General features: G+C 44.5%; 1 protein-coding gene across 1 annotated transcript in view; it reads left to right on the top strand.

Annotated features, from left to right (window-relative positions):
• The window catches only part of VPS26C (VPS26 endosomal protein sorting factor C), a 96,845-nt gene that overhangs the window by 62,419 nt on the left and 12,655 nt on the right, over positions 1–21,771 (top strand). Inside the window, exon 5 of the mRNA XM_033947685.1 lies at positions 9,473–9,547. Coding sequence (XP_033803576.1) covers positions 9,473–9,547 — 75 coding nt within the window. The remainder of the gene's footprint in view (positions 1–9,472; positions 9,548–21,771) is intronic.

The raw sequence follows: 21,771 nt of genomic DNA, 5'->3' as shown, positions 1-21,771 counted from the left end.
GCCTTTGTCCAGTATTTGACTGGAAAGGGCAACATTTTAATCCAATCCCTACTTTTTTTTCATTGAAGTCTTACATTTGTGGTACCTAAACATCCTTCGTCGTATCTCTCCCGAGTCTCCAAAACATAGAAACATAGAAACATAGAAATAGACGGCAGATAAGGGCCCACGGCCCATCTAGTCTGCCCACCCTAATGTCCCTCCCCTACCTTTGCCCTGTGAATAGATCCCATGTGCCGATCCCATTTGGCCTTAAAATCAGGCACGCTGCTGGCCTCAATCACCTGTAGTGGAAGACTATTCCAGCAATCAACCACTCTTTCAGTGAAAAAGAATTTCCTGGTGTCACCTCGTAGTTTCCCGCCCCTGATTTTCAACGGATGCCCTCTTGTTGTCGTGGGACCCTTGAAAAAGAAGATATCTTCCTCCGCCTTGAAGCGGCCCGTAAGATACTTGAACGTCTCGATCATGTCTCCCCTCTCTCTGCGCTCCTCGAGCGAGTATAGCTGTAATTTGTCAAGCCGTTTTTCGTATGGAAGATCCTTGAGTCCCGAGACCATCCGGGTGGCCATTCTTTGCACCGACTCCAGTCTCAGCACATCCTTGCGATAATGCGGCCTCCAGAATTGCACACAGTATTCCAGGTGGGGCCTCACCATGGATTTATACAATGGCATAATGACTTCCGCCTTACGACTGACGAAACCCCTTCGTATGCAGCCCATGATTTGTCTTGCCTTGGACGAAGCCTGCTCCACTTGATTGGCAGACTTCATGTCCTCACTGACGATTACCCCCAAGTCTCGTTCTGCTACCGTTTTTGCTAGGATCTCGCCATTAAGGGTATAAGACTTGCATGGATTCTGGCTGCCCAGGTGCATAACTTTGCATTTTTTGGCATTGAAGTTGAGTTGCCATGTCCTAGACCATCGCTCCAGTAGGAGTAGGTCGTGCATCATGTTGTCGGGCACTGAATCTTCGTCTGTTGTGCATTTGCCCACTACATTACTCAGTTTGGCGTCATCGGCGAATAATGTTATTTTACCTCGAAGCCCTTCTGCCAACTCTCTTATAAAGATGTTGAATAGGATTGGGCCCAAGACTGAGCCCTGTGGTACTCCACTAATCACCTCCGTCATTTCGGAGGGGGTGCCGTTCACCACCACCCTTTGGAGCCTACCTCCAAGCCAGCTCCCAACCCATTTCGTCAATGTGTTACCTAATCCTATAGAACTCATCTTGCTCAGTAACCTGCGGTGTGGTACGCTATCGAATGCTTTGCTAAAGTCCAGGTACACGATGTCCAGGGACTCCCCTATATCCAGCTTCCCCGTTACCCAGTCAAAGAAGCTGATCAGGTTGGATTGGCAGGATCTCCCCTTAGTAAATCCATGTTGTCGGGGATCCCGTAGATTCTCCTCATCCAGGATCTTATCTAATTGGTGTTTGATCAACAGATTTCCAGCACACATCTTCTAAGGCACCAGGATGGCTCCTGATCACCACGTTTTTTAAATGATACACAGAGCTCATGATTTAAAGAAGAATAAATGTTGAATTGCGCTGTTTGAAATTTGGGTCATTTCTGCTCTGGCTGATAAGTTGACAATGGTTGGTTTAGATCAGGGGTCTCAAAGTCCCTCCTTGAGGGCCGCAATCCAGTCGGGTTTTTAGGATTTCCCCAATGAATATGCATGAGATCTATGTGCATGCACTGCTTTCAATGCATATTCATTGGGGAAATCCTGAAAACCCAACTGGATTGTGGCCCTCAAGAAGGGACTTTGAGATCCCTGGTTTAGACGGATATTGGCTTTCTTATGCTTTGATCTTGCTCTTTCCTTGGGGGTAAAACCATCCAGCAATTATGCCCTTGATGGAAGTATGAGTGCAAAGATACTCCCACCTCTTTGGAGCTACCGTGTTTCCCCCAAAATAAGACAGGGTCTTATATTAATTTGTGCTCCAAAAAACGCACTAGGGCTTATTTTCGGGGAAACATGGTATCTACCCTTGACACGTGCCGTGTTATACCTATCGCCCCCATCCCTTTGTGCACCTGAACACCACTGACCCTCCCACTGTGTTATAACTATCCCTCCCTCCCATCCTGTTGTGCACCGGAACACCATCAACCGTCTTACATACCGCCGAAGCCTCAAAACCGGTGGCAGCGCTCTCAACGGGCTGGCTTTCCCCACTGGGGCCTTCCCTTTGATGCATCACTGATGACATCGTCAGTGATGTGGCAGAGGGAAGGCCTCGAAGCAGCCCATTCAAAGTGCTGTCATCGGTTTTGAGGCTTCGGAGGTATGTAAGGCAGTTGGTGGTGTTCTGGTGCACAAAGAGATGGGAGGGAGGGATAGTTATAACACAGTGGGAGGGTCAGTGGTGTTCAGGTGCACAAAGGGATGGGGGCGATAGGTATAACTAGGGCTTATTTTCAGGGAAACAGGGTATTACCCAATGCTTGCATTCACCGCATCTTCAAGGAGTAGGAGCTGAGGTTCCTTCTCTCTTTTTTAGCTCATTCCCTGAGCCATCTGGCCAACCCAGTTGTCTTCTGAAGACATGCACAGTTACTTTTTGTATTTCTTCTGTTTTGGAATGTAACTTCAAACTTTTAGATGGTAACATAGTAATTGAGGCAGATAAGATCAGCATGGCCCATCCTGTCTAGGGTTGCACCTGCCACTATGTGTAGATTACTCCCTCTGTGTGTGCAGTTCTCTATAGGTTACTTCTCTCCGTACCTGCTGTCCTGTGCAGGTTCTTCCTCCCCCTATTGCTTTTTAAAGTGTGAAAATTGTATGTTTTGCTTTTAGTGAAATGGTCTACCATACTTTGATTCTGTCCTCTTGGATTAGTTTGGCGCATACCTTGACAACAGTGAACCTCACTCTTAAGCCAGGGCATGCTGAATATGCTCTGTGTCTCAAATTACTGCTAATACTTGCCATAAGAATAGCCATCTAGCTCAGTATCCCGTCTTCACAGTGGCCAGTCTAGGTCACAAGTCCCTGGCAAAAACTCAAATAGTAGCAACATTCCATGTTACCAATCCAGGACAAACAGTGGCTTCCCCCATGTCTGTCTCCAAAGCAGACTATGGACTTTTCCTCCAGGAACATGTCCAAACCTTTTTTTAAACCAACTACGTTAACTGCTCTTACCGTATCTCGGAGTGAAAAACATTTCCTCCTATTAGTTTAAAAAATATTAGGGGGTGAGGGGTTTGGAAAGGTTCTGGAACTTAGACACGGATAGGGTAAGGGGGTTTAGGTGGGGGGAGGGGGTGGTGCGGCATTTTCGGGGCTCATTAGAGTCTAGGGCCTTGGAGTGCCTTTGCGCTCTCCTTACTCTCGCTTGCCTAAGTAGAGTGGGTTGAGGGGGAGTTTGGTCGATGTTCCTTTTCTTTTGTCCATGCTTGTTATAATATATATGATGCATATTTGTTTGTACTGAGCACCTAGGGGTGCCTTGGCATTGTATTTGTTGTTGTTTGCATCAATAAAAATTGTTTGAACCTAAAAATATTTCCATGTGCCAAAGAGAGCTTCCTTCAATATATTTTCTCCATTTTCTGATGAGCTCTTTTTGTGTAACCTCTGCCAGGACTGAGTTCAGATTCCCTTGTTTGGGTAAATAGATTTGAGATGACTTTACAAAACTGTTGTGTGTCGTCATGGGTAAAATAATTGACCATTTTCAACTGTCCAGCCAAAGTAATGCCTGTTAATGGTAAGATGAAGCCTTTGTTCTGTCTTCTTTCTAACATGCATTCTCCTTAAATATTGGAAACTCTCTCAGAGGGGGGCAGATAATCCTGTGCACAAGATATATTCTATGAGCTGATAACCTTCCTAATGCCCCCTCCCCTTGCTTTCAAATAAAAAGTACTTCAAACAAATATTTGGAATTACCCCTATTAAATTAATATCTATCCAAAGCTAAATGATGAAAAATAATCTCTTTGAAGCACCTACTGATGAAAACTGGAGACCAAATCATCCTACATGGTTGCCTTTTTCTGGATTACCTCAGAGATAGTATTATTATTATTATTATGTTCTTGTATACCGCCATACTCAATGAGTTCTAGGCGGTTCACATCAAATAATTAAGATCCGATCTGAACACGGATTTACAACATTTTGTCGGAGTTACAAGCAACGAGGAAGGATATGTTGGAACATTTTAGCAGAAATTTATCAGTTACAAGCAACGACAAAGGTTGGATTGGAAGGTAAGAGGGAGAGAGAGAGAACCAAAGGAGGGGAGGGGGGAAGGGGAAGAGTAGAAGGAGGGGGGAGAGGGCGGGAGTTAGTTTATTGCAGGGGAATGAGGGTTAAGAGTCCTGTTCGCGGAATAGGTACGTTTTGAATAGTTTTCTGAAGTCGAGGTAGGTTGGGGCCTCGAGCATCATTTGGGCTAGCCAAGAGTTCAGCTTAGCAGCCTGGAAGGCGAAGGTTTTGTCGAGGAATCTTTTGAGCTGACATAATTTTAGGGAGGGGAAGGCGAACAGCTGAATTCTGCGGGATTTCTTATTGGTGCAATTCATAGTGAAGCGGGGAGAGAGGTATCTTGGTGATAGACCAAATACTGTTTTGTAGCAGAAGCAGGTGAATTTGAAAAGGACTCTGGATTCGAAAGGTAGCCAATGTAGTTGGTGGTAGAAATGGACTTGGATTAACTTTTGAATGACCAGATTCTTTTTCTTGTCCTTTCCCCATTGGCTGCCTTTCTGCCCAATGGTGGCATTGATCTTTAGGAGCCTACAACTTGATCTGAGCAGTATTGTATAAAAAGGCTAAAATCAACTCATGCCGTTACTTTGGATTTTCCCATGGAAATTGATGTCAGATTTGAGTTTAAGGGTTCACATCTCTGAAGATGTGTGTGTGTGTGTATATATCCTATATAATAAAAGGTTAGTGGCGCATGCGCTTTTAAAAAAGCATGATTACTGCAGCCATGGTGTGTGATCCGTGGCCGTGTTCCATTTTAGAACCCGGCCAATGATCACTCTGGCCACTCCCCTCCTCCCGCCCTCACCAACCCGAAGGAAGCTCAGCAGACCTCCCGCCCTCACCTTACCAAGCTGGACCATACCTCCCACCCTCGCTCACTGCCACTGCCACTGCCGCTGATCCTCCTATTCGGGGCAGCCTGCGATCGTGGCCGGCTTTGGCGGGCCTCGTGGGCCGCTTTCCGGCCTCGGTGGCACGTTCCCTCTGACGCACGGGATCGCATCGGGGGGAGCGTGCTTCCGGGTTGGGGAGCGGCCTGCGAAGTTCGCTGGGGTCGGCCACCACGATCGCGGCCTGCTTTGAAGAGGAGCAGGCCAGGTAAGCAGGGGGATTAATTCAGGGGGCCAGAGGGAGAGGGAAAGGGGCCATGGAGAAATAGGGGGAGGGAAAGGGGGCTACTTTGGGGAGGGAGGTGTGCTGGGGACAGACAGTTTTACTCTGGGGGCAGACAGAAGGGGCCATGGAGAGACAGGGAGAGAGAAAGGGGGCTGCTTTGGGGGAGGGGTGTGCTGGGGGGAGACAGAAGGGGCCATGGAGAGATAAGGAGAGGGAAAGGGGGCTGCTTTGGGGGAGGGGTGTGCTGGGGGGAGACAGAAGGGGCCATGGAGAGATAAGGAGAGGGAAAGGGGGCTGCTTTGGGTGGGAGGTGTGTGCTGGGGGCAGACAGCTTTGCTTGGGGGGGGGGAGACAGAAGGACACAGACAGCAGCCAAGGAGAGAGAGATAAAGAAACACAGACAGACAGACACTCTATTCTAGCAGTCATTAATGTAACGGGCTTAAAGACTAGTATATATATAATGTGTGTGTGTATATATATATATATATATATATATATATATATATATATATATATAATGCCCCCAAAGCATCAAAAATTCTTTGTGAAATAAAGGCTTCCATCAACTTTATTTAATTATTCAATTTTCTATACTGTTCTCCAGGGGAGCTCAGAACGGTTTACATTCAGGTACTCAAGAAGTTTTACCTGTCTGTCCCGGTGGGCTCACAATCTATCTAATATACTGGGGCAATGGGGGGATTAAGTGACTTGCCCAGGGTCACAAGGAGCAGCGTGGGTTTGAACCCACAACCTCAGGGTGCTGAGGCTGTAGCTTTAACCACTGTGCCACACACTCCCCTTGGGTGAAATAGTGTGCTAGCCGTGTTAGTCCACTCTTTTGAAATAATATATAGAATTAAAAGAAATAAAACACAAACGGAATAAAGGTAATACCTTTTTATTAGACTAAGTGCATTTTTGATTAGCTTTCAAAGGTGACTCTTCTTCCTCAGATCAGAAATAGGCAAATGTTGACATCTGTCAGGATATGTACTGTAAGTGAAACATCAAAGCATTTCAGTGTCTCAGGAGGAAGGGGGGTAGGGTGGGTGAGTGAGAGAGAGACAAGGGGCAGGTGATGAGGATGAGACAAAGGGCTAGATTCACTAAGCCCACCGATCAAGTCCCGACTACTTAGCGACCCCTTTGCTACCCGGACCCGATTCACTAATCTGCCTCCCGATCCGATTCCGATCCACTCATGCAAATGAGGGGGAATAGCATGCAAATATAGACAGTCAGTGATTCACTAAAAAAAAGAGGAACATCAACTGGGCTGGCCGATCCCAAAACAAGTGACTGCTGAGGACCAGTCGCACACGCCCTGCCGACTCTCCTGCTCCATTTCCGCCCTAAAATCCTTGCCAACTTCCAGCCCTGCTCTCTGCTCCGATCTTCTCTGCCCTTCCCTGAAGCGCGAGCCTGTGGTTTTAACCAGTTTTAAACTTTTGGATTAAAACCACGGGCTCGCGAGTAAAAAACAAAAAAAAACTACGGACATCAAATGCATACGCAGACCATCTACAGGCAAAGTACTTGGTCTGCACGTGCATCTGGATTGCTGAAGAGTGATCTGTGTAGTCGGTGGGGGGTGTTCCTCCGATCACCCCCATTTGAATACAGTCCCGTTATGAATCAGTCGGCCTGCATCAGATCAGAATTGGGCAGGTTAGTGAATCTAGGCCAGAGTCATAACAATTCATGGCCTTTAATGTTATAGGAAGCCAAGGTCCTTATTTACCCCCTCCTTTACAAAGCCACATAAGCGTTTTTAGCGCCAACGCCAGCGGTAACAGCTGGAATGCTCATAGGGATTCTATGAGCATCGGAGCTGTTACCACGGCAGCCGGCACTAAAAACGCTAGCGTGGCTTTGTAAAGGAGGGGGTTAGTCCTGTTTTGTGGGTGTCAAAATAGTTTATCATTTAAATTTCAAAGGTCTTATCTTCCTGTATTGTTTTAAAACCCCTAAAATGCTACTTGTCCATTAATGACATTTTAATGCAGTGGTCTCAAATGCATACCCTTTGCAGGGCCACATTTTGGATTTGTAGGTACTTGGAGGGCCTCAGAAAAAATAGTTAATGTCTTATTAAAGAAATAATAATTTTGCATGAGATAAAACTCTTTATTGTTTTAAATCTTTCCTTTAGGCTAGGTCTTAATAATAATATTGTAATTTATAGCTAAAGAGACAAATGAGCAAGAAACTGTTTTATTTTACTTTTGTGATTATGATAAACATACTGAGGGCCTCAAAATAGTACCTGGCGGGCCGCATGTGGTTTAAGATCACTGTTTTAATGATTTGGACTGAGGGAGAAGAAACTCTTAAACAATTTTACAATTCTTTGAACACGCATCATCCTACAATCAAATTCAAAATTGACTACTCTTTACAAAAAGTCAACTTCCTTGACACCACAGTTTAAGCAGTTAAAACAACTTTTTTGTTTTGGGGACTCACTTTTATAATACTTTTTTCAAAGCCAGCGTTACCAATATGGATTAGTTCGTTGCATGATTGTTAGCACCTGACAGTGTAGAGATGGGGATGATGATTGTGATGTCATCTGCATAGATGTGAGATTGGAGGTTCAGTTTGGATAATTCCTGTCCTAAGGAGGCCATTTACAGATTAAAAAGGGTGGGGGATAGGGGGGAGCCTTGAGGGACACAACAGGGGTTGGTCTAAGCCTGGGAGTAGGTTTGCTTGCTGATGACTTGGTAGGTTCGGTTTTTTAGGAAGCCTTTAAACCAGTTAAGTACATGACCAGAAAGATGAGTTAAAAATTCCATTAGACAAATATCTAATTCTGTTGAAGGAATGCAACTTTTATTACAGTTTTATGGATGGGTCAAAGTGACATTAAAATGGAAAATGTCCAATTTGCTTAATTCTTCAAAATTAAACCTTCGGGGGCCTGAAATAACTGTCTGGGTTTCAGCAACACTTAACACATTAATGATCTCAAGGTGGTCAGAACACATCGTAATATCAACTGTTTGGAAGTCTGCTTGCCTTTGCTTATTAGTCATTAATCATACACCAACTTTATTTTTTCTTTAACCAAAGAAGTGAATTAGGTATTATGAAATGTTCACACCTCTTCCTATTTCTTAATGCCATGCTAAATGTGTGACATTTTAAAAATGAAAGAATTTGGAACAAGGATGAATCTTAGCCTCCCACTGATGAGAATTGGGAATAAGAGACATTTAAGGAGAGTGATAACGTGGTAAGGGGGGAGTGGAGGGGTGGCAGTCTGCCCCAGAAGCCAGCACCCCCGCCTCTTCCCACTTTTCCCCCGCTCCTCTTCCCTTCCCCCACTGATGAGAATTGGGACTAAGAGACATTTAAGGAGAGTGATAAAGTGGTAAGGGGGGAGTGGAGGGGTGACAGTCTGCCCTGGGTGTCAGCAGCCCTTGCCTCTTCCCACTCCTACCCCGCCCCCCCTTCCCTTCCCCCATACCTTTAGCTGTTCACTGCTGCAAGTAACACAACTTCAGCATGCTCCTCATGACCTCGTCTGCTCCTGCTGATGTCACTTCCGGGTGCTGCAGATAGGAAATGACATTGGAGGGAGACCATCGCAGTCGCAAGGAGCACATTGAAGTTGTTGGTCGGTGAACAACTAGAGATACAGGGTAAGGGGGGGGCGCGAGTACAGCAGGGGGGGGGTCGAGGAAGGAGCAGATGGCAGAGATTAGGTTGGAGGAGGGGTGCCCCCGCCCCAGGCACTGCTGATAGCAGGCATATCTTAAATGTTTTGGCCTAGCAGTGCAGTGACTTTAATGGGGCTAAAGTCGGGCTACTCTCCAGTCCTTGAGGTCTACAGGTAAGCCAGGTTTTCATGCCTATCTGCAAGGGAGAGATTTGCGTGTCATGGAGCCAATGTGGAAATCCTAAAAAGGACTGGCATTGAGTAACCCTGGACTAAAAACACTGCACGAATAGTCAAGCCTATAACGGCCTTGTTGTTTGTTATCCAGATGAGTGAGATGCAGGATCTGCTTTTGGTTTGCACGTCTGTGACATCTCGTTTGTTTTATTTAGACAACACAATACAGTGTCTTATTGGGTTTCTTTCTCTATTGCAGCCACAAAAGGAAAAGCTGACACCAAGCCCAGTGGATTTCACGGTTACTCCAGACACTTTACAGAATGTTAAAGAGGTAAAATGCTTCCTTGTTACCTGCTTAAAATGACTTTGGGGCTTAGTTTGAGTATAGAGTGACTTGAAAAGCCTTCATAAAAGGAAGGTGCTGTGTGCCAGGAATTCTGTGCCCAGGTCAGGAGAAAGACTGGAAATCCATTGGTTTTCCACTAAAAACTGTGACTTTGCACTTTTCAGCCAAGGGAGTCCTATCCATTCCACAGCTTAATGCTGAATCATGGATCACTGCTCTTCCTTCCCCCACCCCCAAAAATCATGGCTAAGGGTAATAATCCCAGCAAATCCACACTGGTTAGAACCATATTTGTGCATGTAAAGGAAAGCTGTAAAGGGTGCAGTTGTATTGTTGTTGTTGTCAACCTTGAATATAGACAGTGGTGTAGTAAGGGGGGGGCGGTCTGCCCTGGGCACCATCTTGGTGGGGGTGCCTATACCCCCTGCTCCTTCCCACTCTTGCCCCCGCCGCAAGCATGCCTTCACCCCCCCCCACACACACACACAATGTACCTCTAAGCCAGAGGTGCCCAAAAGGTCGATCTTGATCGACCAGTAGATCGCAAGGGCAACTTGAGTTGATCGCGGAGCCCATCCCGGGCTTCGTGATCGACTCGCGTTGCCTTTGCGTTCTCCCTGCTTCCCTGACGTCCAAAAGCTAGGCCCGGGCAGCCACTACACAAGCGTTCCCCCTCTCCCTCCCCGACGTCAATTCTGACGGAGAGGAAGTTCCGGGACAACCAATTGCTATCTGGCTGGCTCGGAACTTCCTCTCCAGTGCCAGAATTGGCGTTGGGGGGTGGGGTGGTGGAGGGAACGCTTGTGTAATGGCTGCACAGGCCTGGCTTTTATGCATCAGGGAAGCAGGGAGAAATCGGCGGCAGAGGCAGCTTGGGAGGGGGCAGGGAGAGAGAAAGAAAGACTGTGGTTTGGGGGGGGCAGGGAGAGTGAAAGACAGAGAGCTTCATGCTTCCTGTAATTAAACAAGCTTCTGTTCCTCCATTGACCAACTAACAGTGCTGCCTTCTCTGGAGAGAGACGAGAGAAAGAAAGACAGAGAGAAAGAAAGAAAGTTGGGGCAGAGAGAGAGAGAGAAAGAAAGGGAAGGGCAGGGAGAGAGGAAGAAAAAGTCAGGGGAGGGAATGGAGTATGTTGGGTGGCAGGGGGCAGGCAAGGAGAGAGGAAGAAAAATTTGGACTCTGGAGGGACGGAGAGAGATGTTGGTTGGAATGAGGTCTGGAAGAGAGGAAGCATACAGGAGGAAGAAAGAAAGAAAGATTGGATGCGCAGTCAGAAGAAGAAAGTGCAACCAGAGACTCATGAAATCACCAGACAACAAAGGTAAGAAAAATGATTTTATTTTCAATTTAGTGATCAAAATGTGTCCGTTTGGGAATTTATATCTGCTATCTATATTTTGCACTATGGCCCCCTTTTACTAAACCTCAATAGTGGTTTTTAGTGCAGGGAACCTTTGAGCGTCGAGAGCAGCACGGGGCATTCAGCACAACTCCCTGCGCTAAAAAACGCTATTGTGGTTTAGTAGAAGGGGAGGGGGGTATATTTGTCTATTTTTGTATAGTTGTTACTGAGGTGACATTGCATATTTTAAAGTCATCTGCCTTGAGCTCTTTGAAAACCCCCCCTGAATATAAATTATAATTAACATTTTCTCTGTGTACAGTGTGCTTTGTGTTTTGTTTTAATTTTATTGTTGGTAGATCATTTTGATTTGGTCATTTTAAAAGTAGCTCGCAAGCCAAAAAAGTGTGGGCACCCCTGCTCTAAGCTCTTTGCCAATGCAAGCAGCAACTCCAACCTGCTGCTTGTACCAGCATTGGCTCTTCCTCTGATGTCACTTCCGGGTCCCATGCCCAGGAAGTGACATCAGAGGGAGAGCCAACAAGGGCAGCAAGTTGGTGATGATGTTCATGCCAGGTAAGTTAAGGAGGTTTGGAGGAAGGTAAGGGGCCCACGAATACAGTGGGGGGGGGGAGAGCAGAGAAGATAACAGAGGAGGGGGGCGCTACTGCCCTGGGCACCTTTCACCCTCGCTATGACACTGAATGTAGATTTGATTGTAGTTCAGACCTAGAAGAGGAGTTGTGTATTATCTGAATGTGTGCTACTGGGTGATAGTGGTAACCAGTGCACTTGGCCTCCTACATTAGAGATGAATGAAACAAGTGGAAGTGTGCTTGATGAAGTTACAGGGAAATACTTTTAAAACCAATGGGAGGAAATTTTTTTTCACTCAGAAAATAGTTAAGCTCTGGAACGCGTTGCCAGAGATAGTGGTAAGAGCGGATAGCGTAGCTGGTTTTAAGAAAGGTTTGGACAAGCTCCTGGAGGAAAAGTCCATAGTCTGTTATTGAGAAAGACATGGGGAAAGCCACTGCTTGCCCTGGATCGGTAGCATGGAATGTTGCTACTCCTTGGGGTTCTAGAATCTTGCTATTCTTTAGGATTCTGAATGGAATGTTGCTACTCCTTGGGTTTTGGCCAGGTACTAGGGACCTGGATTGGCCACCGTGATAATGGGCTACTGGGCTTGATGGACCATTGGTCTGACCCAGTAAGGCTAGTCTTGTGTTCTTATGCTTGAGAGAATGACTGCGGTATTTTTCAGGCAGCTATACTGGGTGAAATAACCAGGGACCACTATTTTTTTTTCAGGTCAATCTCTTTATTCTGATTTTTAAAGAACAATTTGTTTACAAAGAACATGTAAACAAATTGTCAAAACCAACAAAAATATATAGCTGAATACATCATATGAATTTCAAATAATAACAAGTAGAAATAAAGAATTTTGCATAAAATTTGTGCTATTTATGATCCCAGACTTTTTTTTAAATTATTCGATAGATCTTTTATGTTCTATTAGTATTCTTTCAAATTTAACTATGTTTATATAGAGAAGATCACCAGATTTGGAAACGAATTTGTTTGTGATCTTTCCAATTATATATTATAGTTATCAGTGGCCACAAGAATATCAAACAATCTTTTAATGTTATCAGAAATAGAATTAGGTAAACAAACAGACCATAAGATGATATATTTGTAAGACAGGACCTGTTTAAAATTAGTTATTACATCTATTCTGGTCCAAAGCTCATCCCAAAAATGGTAAGTCTGCAGACATGCATAGCGCACACATTCAAAAGTACGGATAGCGCTACCACAAGACCAACAAACATTAGACATATCTGAATGTGCTTTATGATGTTGAACTGTATTCCATAAGGCAGTGTCTCGCAGACTTTTCCAAGCCACGGCACACAATTGAGGGCTGTGGCTGGAGGGTCTCCACACATGCACAGACATCACCGTGATGGCATAATGGGCATGTGTGCCGTCATCAAATCGACTGCGCAAGTGTGGAAGCCCTGCAGATGGGCTGTATCCGTAGAAGTTTCGTCAGCCGTAAGCCCGAGGTCATAATGCCGTTGTACAGATCCATGGTGAGACCCCCATCTGGAATACTGTGTACAATTCTGGAGGCCGCATTATCAAAAAGATGTGCGGAGAGTTGAGTCGGTTCAGCGAATGGCCACCAGGATGGTCTCAGGACTCAAGGATCTCCCGTATGAGGAACGACTGGGTAAGTTGCAGCTGTACTCACTCGAGGAACGCAGAGAGAGGGGGGAGACATGATAGAGACGTTCAAATGTCATGGGCCGTATCGAGGTGGAAGAGGATCTCTTTTTCCTTAAAGGACCTACGGCAACAAGAGGGCATCCGTTGAAAATCAGGGGAGGGAAATTTCAAGGCGACACCAGAAAATATTTCTTCACCGAAAGGGTGGTTGATCGCTGGAATAATCTTCCACAACAGGTAATTGAGGCTAGCAGCGTGCCAAATTTTAAGAAAAGATGGGATTGGCATGTGGGATCTCTTCATGGAGGTAGTTAGGGGGTGGGCCATTAGTGTGGGCAGACTAGATGGGCCGTGGCCCTTTTCTGCCGTCATGTTCTATGTTTCTATGTTTCTGAGCTTCTTCACCCTAAAATGACTACGCCAATGGGGAGGTGCAGACAGCAGAGAGGTGCTGGCTGACTCGCGGCACACCCATAATCTCACCGCGGCACACAGTTTGCAATACACCGCCACAAGGCTTTATGCAAGTGAAAAAAATAGTGAGTGCAAAATAGGGGCAGAATCTATTTATTTATTCAGTTTTCTATACCGTTTTCCCAAGGGAGCTCAGAACAGTTTACATGAATTTATTCAGGTACTCGGACATTTTTCCCTATCCAGCACTATGTCCTTTGTTTATCTGATAAAGAGCTATTCATCTTAATAAATCAAATATTCTGTAATGCAGAACTGGTGACCCCCCCCCTCCTCCCCGAATATATACAGTACTCAAGAAACATATTAAAGAAAGTGGGAAATAGCAGCGGAGTTCGACAGATACTTCAGCCATTCCCTTTTCTTTCTCGCATAAGCTTTTGGCGAGCCTGCGAGTGACATTACAGCTGTCTTGAGAGATCAAACTTCAGCTGTTCACTCAGCCCCAGAGCTCACTATAGCACTTGACCTCTTTGTGGGGAAAATTCCTGATGGACCGTCCTCTCTCTCTTCCCAAAAAAAACTTTGTGAACAGCTGTAGCCTTTCCTGGTCACATGATATTAAATTGCAAAGATTGTGCTTACACTTGTGTTTTGCATGTTCAGATCTGTGTAGGAACCGTTCACAGATTTATGGAATGGCTTCCATAGTGCTAGACAGTACACATACTAAATTATAACAGAAGCACTAGCAGTGACGCACCCGTTACAGGACTTGAAGTAAACGTTTAAACCATTCTGCTAATACTCAGGTCCAGATTCTCTATACGGCTGCCGATATCAGCGGCTGCCGATCCCATGTCAATCATGCGACAGCGCTGTATAGAGAATCGTGCCTCTGGAAAATGTAGGCCAGGGCTTTCCGGGGTACATTTCCAGTGCCTATCTTTGTTGTGAATTGGACCTATGTAGGCGCTTTGCAGCGCTTAACGCCACTTCTGGCATTAGCCGTGCCCATAGTGTTGTTAAGCGCCCATGGAGGTGCAATTCCGGTGTCTCTTATTTAGGCATAAGTAGGTGCTTTAACTTCAATGTTTTTTTTTTGTTTTGCCATTTTAAACAGCATTTCTTAATTAACTTAGGCACCCCCTTAATTTACATACACTGTCTTTGAAAGGGAGGTGTAATAATAATAACAATTTATATACCGCAGGACCGTGAAGTTCTATGCGGTTTACAATGATTAAAGATGTTACAGATTGAGTGGAATAAACAAAGTACAGACTTAGTGATTAACAGTTTTAGAGATCGTTTGTTGAGGACTAAGATTGTATAGGTTGGTTTCCTAAGTATTTCAGGAACAGATGTGTTTTTAGGCGTTTCCTGAATTCTCTATAAGTAGTAGGCATGAGTTCTAGATCTTAGTGCTGCTTGATGTGAGAAAAGATGTTGGTGATGACTTAAATTTACAACCTCTAACTGGTGGAGAAACAAAGTTCGGGTGTGAGCTTCGCCTATGTCTGTTGGTTATGAAAGAGAAAAGGTCTGTTATATATTTAGGGGCTAAGCCATAAAGTACCTTGAAGCAAAAACAACCAAACTTGAATTTCACACGTGCCTCCATCGGCAGCCAGTGTAGAAGTCGATAGGAAGGTGTTATGTGATCGCGGCGAGAAGGACGTCCTGTCGGAAGTCAGGCGGCATGGATGACTCTCCTCCTGGCTGGCGTCTCTCCTCTTCTCCCTGCACATCCTGGATCTCTTCACTGAAGCAGGTTGTGGCCAGATGGGCCTCCACACAAGTGTGGATGTCAACACGATGACGTCCACGCATTTCCAGGTGCCTTTCAGCCGGGGCACTGAATTTAGTGTGCCGCCAGTCGGAAAGTTTGTGAGACACTGGTCTAAAGGGAAGTGGGCACCTGTGTTCTCTAATAGCAGTGGTTCTCGACCTTTCTTCTGTTAGGACCTACCTGACAGGAAGTGTGTGTATGACACACCAAATACTAAGATTCACAGCCACCTCTTCCCCCCCCCCCAAAAAAAAAAGCCCCTCCTAAATATTTCTTTTTCTTCTTAAACAGAATTTACTTTCATTTTTAACAACAGTTTGTAAAACAAACTTGTTCAATTTTTTTTGAAGAAGCTTCAGTCTTAGTTTACTTTGGGGCTCATTTTCTAAAAAGAAAGACACTATAAAGGGCCAGATGGATGTTTTTCTCACAAAACCCTTCCAATTTGCTATTTTCGAAACCTATTTTCTAGACGAATATCTCTGCTGTTCATCCGTACATCTAAATCTTAAGGAGGTGTGTTAGAAGTGGGTATAGGCAAGACTAGGGCAGGCTTATGACCTGGACGTTTTAATTGTGCTTATCTGTTATACACTTGTCAATATTATTAGTGCAGGGGAAAAAAGACTCAAGAGCTTAAGGGTGCCTGACATTAGAATATTTTTGTCAGGTTACCCCTAAGTGAGCTATCATTAGCCTTCAAACGGCCCCCTGCTTTGTCTATCTTGCTTACTTTAACATTTTTACCATACAGTGATTTTCGCTAATTATTGACAATTAACTATTTCTTAGCTTTAGCTAGGAGCTGATGGGTGGACCACTGGGAATTGTATTTCTCTACGGAACATCCCCATTTCACTTCGCTAGGAGCTTCATCAGGAGTAAATATGTCCAAAGATTCCCCGTAACCTCTTATGTTCGTGACACTAGCCAATTTTTAAGATGGCTAGACGCAGTATCAACATGTGCCACCTCGTGAATTATGATAATGTTAGATATAGTATCATTGTATACCTCATTACCTCAGATTGAGTGCCTTTCCATTGTGCAACAAGCTTTAGATAACCGTCTGCGTCCCCATCAATGACCTACAGAATTTTTAATTAAAATTTTTCATTAAAAGAACCAAAGATTCAAACACTGGTTTTAAGGCTTGCGCTCTTATGACCCCAAACCAACCCTAACATTAATCCCCAAGTTGTTAAACCCCCTCCCATCCAGGAACCCAATCTCAACCTAGATATTATTCAACCATGGAAACAGTTTAATACTTGGCAATGTATCTGTGGTGATACTGGTTGTAAGTATGGATCCCATATACACTTCTCCCTCCGAATCCGCAATTTCAGTATCCGTGGATTCGGTTATTCATGATTTTTTTTTTTTTTTTTTAGCAACTGAAACGCTGCATTTCGGACCTTCCCCAGACCTTTCCTGGTGGCCAAGTGGCGACGTGGGGCAGGATCGATCATCCTATGCTCCTGCCCCGTGCAAAGCCATCATCAAAATGGCTGCCATGAGTTCCCGGTGTAGTCTCGAGACTCTACAAGGGGCAGGGGCGTAGAACGATCAATCCTGCCCCGCATTGCCAGTAGACCACCAGGTAAGTTCTGGGGAAGGTCCGGGGCGCAGGAGGGAGGTGGGGGTGGGTCAGAGCTGGCCCTAAAAATTATCCGCAATTTCTCAATATTCGTGGACCAGCTCTGTCTCTTAACCCCTGCGAATATGGAGGGAGGAGTGTAGACAAATCTTTTCTGGCTCTTTGGAGGTGAGCTTGCCTCATGAGTCTCCCAGAGCATCAGAGCATGAAGTCTGTTCCTCTAGTACCAGAAAGTTGGGTGTATTGGCTGCAGCCAATGATTAGTAAAAATCCCAGATGAACCAGAAGAAAAGACCAATTTGTTGATCTTGTGTGCAATTCTAAACCCAGGTAGCCCAGAATGTGTTAGATATTTTATCTCAAGAGAGTGTATTTTATGTGTATTCTACAGGGGATCCCTGAAATAAGGCATTCAGCTACCAAAACATGGACCGTGTTGGGTCCCAGCTTGCCAATACTACACTTCTTTTGGGTTTGTTTATACCAATTGTTGAATAAAGTTATGTTCATCCAGTATTTTTGTTCTATGGTGTTTTTTCTGTTTGCCAATATGTAACAATTTTTTTGGTTGTTGTTCCTGGGTAATAAGTGTTCTTTCTTAATTGCCTATTCCACAAAAGTATAGAAAATGTCTATCATTCCCCTCTCAAACTTTGCTTTTTTGACCAGGACATTGATATTTTGAAATTTTTCCTTTTTTGCAAAACATTCCAGATTGATTTCAATCTGGGCTCTTTTGCCATTTAGACTCAAACAGTAGAATTTGTTGAATGAAAGTGTGCAAGTCACCAAGTTCTACTGCTTGAGCTTAAACGTCAAAAGGGCCCTTTAGGTCACTCAGCTTGAAATCAATCTTCTAAACCCATCAAGACGGGCTTTGCTTCTGCCACAATGTGACCAGTCTGAGGCAGTTGGAATCGCAGTGGCATTTCTTCATTAACAGCTCATCCAGCCATGTTGCTAATGGGAACAAGTATCCATCTCTTCCACTGGCTCACTCAATGCATTTCAAAAGAGGATTACAACAGCATCAAGACCTTACTAGGTGCCTTGAAGTATGACAAGTATGGCTGGGAGATAATTGGAGGCCTCAAAATGGTGGCATTCCTAATGGGTCTCCAAGGTGGTTTTACCGAGCTTCTCTGCTATCTCTGCCTGTGGGACAGCCAGGACACAAAGGTGCACTACCAAAAGTGGGACTGGCCACAGCGGACCGAGTTCTCTGTGGGGAGAAACAATGTCAAATGGGAACTACTTGTGGACCCCCAGGAAGGTGCTGATGCCACCAATGTACCTCAAAGTGGTTCTAATGATACAATTTGTCAGAACTCTAGATATGGAGTCGACAGCCTTTAAGTACCTTCAAGGCATTTTCCCTAATCTGTGTGAGGCAAAGGTCAAAGCTGGTGTCTCCGTCGGACCACAGATAATGAAGATCCTGGCGTGCAAGGAACTTCCCAAGAAGCTAACTAGGAAGGAGAAAGCGGCTTGAAACAGCTTTGTCGCAGTGGTTTGGGGCTTTCTGGGCAATCACACAAGGCCGAAAACTATGTGAAGTTGGTTGAGAATCTGGTGAAGAATTACAGTAAAATCGGCTATAGGATGTCTCTCAAAGTCCATGTCCTTGATGCTCATCTTGAGATATTCAAGGAGCACATGGGAGCATACTCAGAGGAGAGCAAGATAAGCACTTCCACTAGAATATACTGGACTTTGAATGTCTCTACCAAGGACAAAATAATGAGAACATGATGGGAGACTACATCTGGGGGCTGATTCGTGAAAGTGACATGGACTTATAATCACATATCTCGAAAAACTACTCACTTCTAAATCATGTGGTCATCTTTGTATAACTTCAATATAAATACATGTTAATTGTGATTCATATATTGCTTTGTATGACTTTATAAGAATGAAAAGATGAAAATTTGATGTTTTCGTGTTTTAAATAGGTAAATTGCAAAATCTGATTATCCTGCTCACAAAAGCAAATTTTTATGGAAATAGCAGATATTTTCTATATGTCTTTAAGCACGAGCAATTATGAAATTACACTTACTGCCCAGGAACAAAAATCATGTTACAGCTCGAGGACCTTCTGTTGCGCAGGGGTCAAACTGTGGAATTCTCTTGTGAATCAAATACAGAAATGTGGTGAAAAGGGCACATTTAGGAAATTACTAAAAACACAATTGTTTGCAAATGCCTTTTTCTAGATTTTGATGCTTTATGATGTTGATCTCTGAGCTGCATAGGCCTCCTTTGATATTCATTCCTCTATTGCCGATTCTCTGAGGATTTATCTATTCATGTTCATGAGTTTTTTTATTTTATAAATTTATGTATGTACTATTATGTAAACCATTTAGGTTTTAGATGGTGTAGAAATTTTTAAAATGAATAGTGAACATATTTTCTCCAGAATATATGACTTTCCCAAAAGAGCTTTTCACCTGCCCCTTGCACACCCAAAGAATCCCGTCTAGGGAAAACCAGAGTGGGTAAATAATTAATCCGTGCCAACCAAAAGGCCCCAATTCATCGACGCTGCCAAATACCTTGAAAAATGAATTCTCGAAGCAGTCTTTTACATGCATGCATGCACGCACATGGTATCACACACATGCACACGCATGAGCTAGCATGGCTTCTTCTGACAGATGCAATGTTTGATTTTCTTGGGGAATTCATTAAAGCTTACTAGAAACTTAATTGCTGACTTTTTTTGTTTGGAAGCTGATCACACTGAAATAACTTTTCTAGCTGAGTTGTGCACAGTCCATTTATCCTGCCAGCACTGCATAGACTATTTTAATGTAATTTAGGCTGGCTGCTTTGTTTTAATTTGTAAACCACCTTGAATGCCTTTGCCAAGAAGGTGGTATAAAAAGTTTAATAAATAAGCTCCCATGTTAAAGTGTAATCATTTTTTTCTTCCTAAAACTTGCTATTTGGTCTTCATTATAAAGTGTATGGGGACGGTTCATAGACAAAACCGTGGAAGACAAAGGCGCGCGCCGACAACTGAGCGCAAGACGGAGGCGCGCGCCAAAGAAAATGACAGTTTTTAGGGGCTCCGACGGGGGGTTTTGTTGGGGAGCCCCCCCACTTAATACAGATCACGGCGGCGTTGTGGGTGGTTTGGGGGGTTGTAACCTCCCTCATTATACTGTAAACTTAACTTTTTCCCTGTTTTTAGGGAAAAAGTGAAGTTTTCAGTAAAATGTGGGGGTTTACAACCCCCCAAACCCCCCACAACGCGGCGCGATCTGTATAAAGTAAAGTGGGGGGGTTTCCCCCCACACACCCCCTCCCCCATCGGAGCCCCTAAAAACAGTTATCTCAATTTTATAATTTGGAAGAAAGGTAGGAGATATTCCACAAGGGTATTTCAATGTGTCTATCCTAAATGCACAGGAGGCGAATCTCTTTCAACTGAAAGGAAGCTCTGGAATGAGGTAGTATAGGATGAAGGTGAAAGGGGACAGATTCAAGAGTAAGCTAAGGCAGGACTTAATAAATCCCAGGTGCCCGGTCATCATGATTCCTAGGAATTGCACCTTGTCACCTGGGGATTTCGTGCTTTTGAGTTTCATTTTGGAGAGTTGCCTCACAAATGGTGCTTCTCCCATGTTTGCACATGATTCGGCTGGTGCGGGAGGTTCAGTCTGATCTTGTGGGTTTAAGTCCTGTGAGACTTGAAACCATGAGTCCAGCATAAATTTCTTGCACCACGCAGCCCAAGCTTAAGGAGAGATAGGACACACTTTGAGGCAGCTCTGCATTTAGCAAGGTAAGGGGATTAGGCGCCAGAATCTCCAGCATACTAGATGCCTGGGAGTGACCTGAGAGTGAGAGCACGCGACTGGGTGAAGGCTGGAGGAAGGGAGGTACGAGTTAGAGATTAGTTGAAGGCTGGGGAGGAGGTATGATAGGAAGGGAGACTGACTTGGTAAAGACTGGAGAAGGGGGTATATGAAAGAGGCATTGGATGGGATCAGGGAAACAGAATCAGTTGCATATTGGCTTCACATCAAGGCGGTGCTGTCACACAGCTGACAGCTTGCTTTGAAAAGGGAGGCTGCTGGTTTCTGCCACTGATTTGCAGAGACACCTTAAGAGATTGATTTACTAAAGTGTATTTGCCTACAGACACAGAATAGGGAAATAGCCTTGCAGATCTGGGAGGGGGATTCCCCCCACTGTCCCTCTTGAAATTCAGTAGGAACAATGTTGGAAGTATGAGGAAGGAGAATCAAGAAATGTCTCAGCTGCTGGCTTCTAAGTTTTCCGCTTCTAGATTTGATGAAAATTTACTGAGGCCTGAGCTAAATAATACTTCTGCTTGGAAAGAGTGACGATGGAGGTGGAGTTGAAGACTGTATCTGACTTCAGGAAAGCATGGGACAAGTATATAAGATCTTTAAGGGAGAGAAGGGAATAATAGATGGTATCGATAGATAGACTCAATGAACCATATTTTCTATTTCTGGTGGCCTATTTCTAGTGGCCTAGTGGTTAGAGCAGCTGCCTCAGTACCCTGAGGTTGTGAGTTCAATCCCCACTGCAGCTCTTTATGACTCTGGGCAGGTCACTTAACACTTCATCGCCCTAGGTACAAAATCAGTACCTGCCTAAACTAGGTAAACAGCTTTGATTGTGTAACCACTCAAATCCAATCCCCTTTACCCTTCTTTTGGTCTTATTCATAAATCTCTTCCTTTATTCTAGAACTTTTCACATTTTTTTAGAATGAGAAGCCTTTAATGCATTTTTCACGTGGATTCTGCGATTTTAGTTGCCTCTGCTATGCTGC

The sequence above is a fragment of the Geotrypetes seraphini genome, chromosome 6, assembly GCF_902459505.1.
Source record: "Geotrypetes seraphini chromosome 6, aGeoSer1.1, whole genome shotgun sequence".
NCBI lineage: Eukaryota > Metazoa > Chordata > Amphibia > Gymnophiona > Dermophiidae > Geotrypetes > Geotrypetes seraphini.
Note: the sequence above shows the minus strand (reverse complement) of the source record. Positions and strands in the feature narration are given on the sequence as shown.